Below are 1666 nucleotides of genomic sequence, written 5' to 3' on the forward strand. Positions count from 1 at the left end.
GGGGGCGGGGGGGGGCGTTAGTGTTGTAAGGCTGAACAAGCACCGACCGTTCCTGAGTCATGGACATCAATTCAATGCCATCCTATAACGTGGCGAGGGAAGTCATTGCACGGGAAAGTCAACCCAAAAAGGGGGGCTCAGCTATTGGTAGATGCACATGAGTTGAACCATCTACCCCTCTCCCCCTAAAATCTCCCCTCTGGTTGTAAGATCCATCCACTGTAGATCCCAATGCTGTTAGCTCGACTTGCAGCCTTCTGCTGCCGGAGAGGGGAGACTTACTCCTCTTGCTGCATTATAGGTAGTGTAAAATAAAGTGTGAACATGAGACCATCGGGAGGGAGAAGGAGCTGGGAACTCAATGCACACGCCTGTAATAAAGACCGGTCACTGCTGCTCTCACTCCTTGTGCAGGGTGATTGGTCTCGTCTCCGCCCCCCTCCTGTAATAAAGAATGATCACTGCTGCTCGCTCTCTCTTTGTGCCGGGTGACTGGTCTTGTCTACGCCCCCCTCCCGTAAATTTCTGCAGGTAGCCTGTGGTGGGAGGAGCTTCCTATAATAAAGACCAGTCACTGTTGCTCTCTCTTGTTGTGCAGGGTGACTGGTCTTATATCAGCCCCCTCCTGTAATAAAGACCGGTCACTGCTGCTCTCTCTCTGTGCAGGGTGATTTGTCCCGTCCCCGCCCCCCTCCTGTAATAAAGAATGATCACTGCTGCTCTCTCCTTGCACAGGGTGACTGGTCTTGTATCCGCCCCCTCCTGTAATAAAGACCGCTCACTGCTGCTCTCTCTCCTTGTGCAGGGTGATTGGTCTTGTATCCGCCCCCTCCTGTAATAAAGACCGGTCACTGCTGCTCTCTCTCCCTGTGCAGGGTGACTGGTCTTGTCTCCGCCCCCTCTTGTAATAAAATCCGGTCACTGGTGCGCTCTCTCCCTGTGCAGGGTGACTGGTCTTGCCTTCACCACCTCCTGTAGTTTTCTGCAGGCAGCCCGTAGTGGGAGGAGCTTCCTGTAATAAAGACCAGTCACTGCTACTCTTTCTCCCTGTGCAGGGTAACTTGGTCTTGTCTCCTCGCCCTCCTGTAGGTTTTTTGTAGTGGGTGGTGCCTGCTGGGCTCTGCTCAGGCTATGTACAGCACAGTGATGATGTCACCGCTACATTTATATGGTAATATTTGGGTTTGCAATGGCATTTGGATTTCTATCCTTATTACGGAATTAATTTCAATGAGAGTTTCAGCTTTATTGCACATAGGTGAACGTACCATGTGAAAAGGGTCCCCATGTGCCTGCTGGCTGGGAAGAAGCGGTTCTCGATGAACCCGAGCTGTTGAAAATAACTTATTAGCATATCTATCCCAGACTCGTCTCTGCTGGGCGTCCGACATGCCTGCAAAAAAGGAAAAACACGACAGGCGTTAAACCTTCCACAATCTCAAATATGCCGACAATGCAATAAAAGGGGAACCTCCTACCTGACAGCCGAATAAAACTGGAGCTTATCTCCCAAAAACAGTTGTAAACCATCAGAACGTGACTCACCCGCCTCCTTCTGTGCGGTACGGCTGCAGTCCACTTAGGTTATAGTGCAATTACACTACACTTCATTTTAACCCCCCCCCCCCCCCTCCCCAATCTCCACACCCAGCAGTCAAACCCCCCC

General features: G+C 51.4%; 1 protein-coding gene across 1 annotated transcript in view; it reads right to left on the reverse strand.

The window, feature by feature from the left end:
- The window catches only part of RHPN2 (rhophilin Rho GTPase binding protein 2), a 49703-nt gene that overhangs the window by 13144 nt on the left and 34893 nt on the right, over nt 1-1666 (reverse strand). Inside the window, exon 7 of the mRNA XM_018570744.1 lies at nt 1269-1393. Within this exon, the coding sequence (XP_018426246.1) occupies nt 1269-1393 (125 nt within the window). The remainder of the gene's footprint in view (nt 1-1268; nt 1394-1666) is intronic.

This window comes from Nanorana parkeri, unplaced genomic scaffold, assembly GCF_000935625.1.
Source record: "Nanorana parkeri isolate BGI_ZX_2015 unplaced genomic scaffold, ASM93562v1 scaffold1590, whole genome shotgun sequence".
NCBI lineage: Eukaryota > Metazoa > Chordata > Amphibia > Anura > Dicroglossidae > Nanorana > Nanorana parkeri.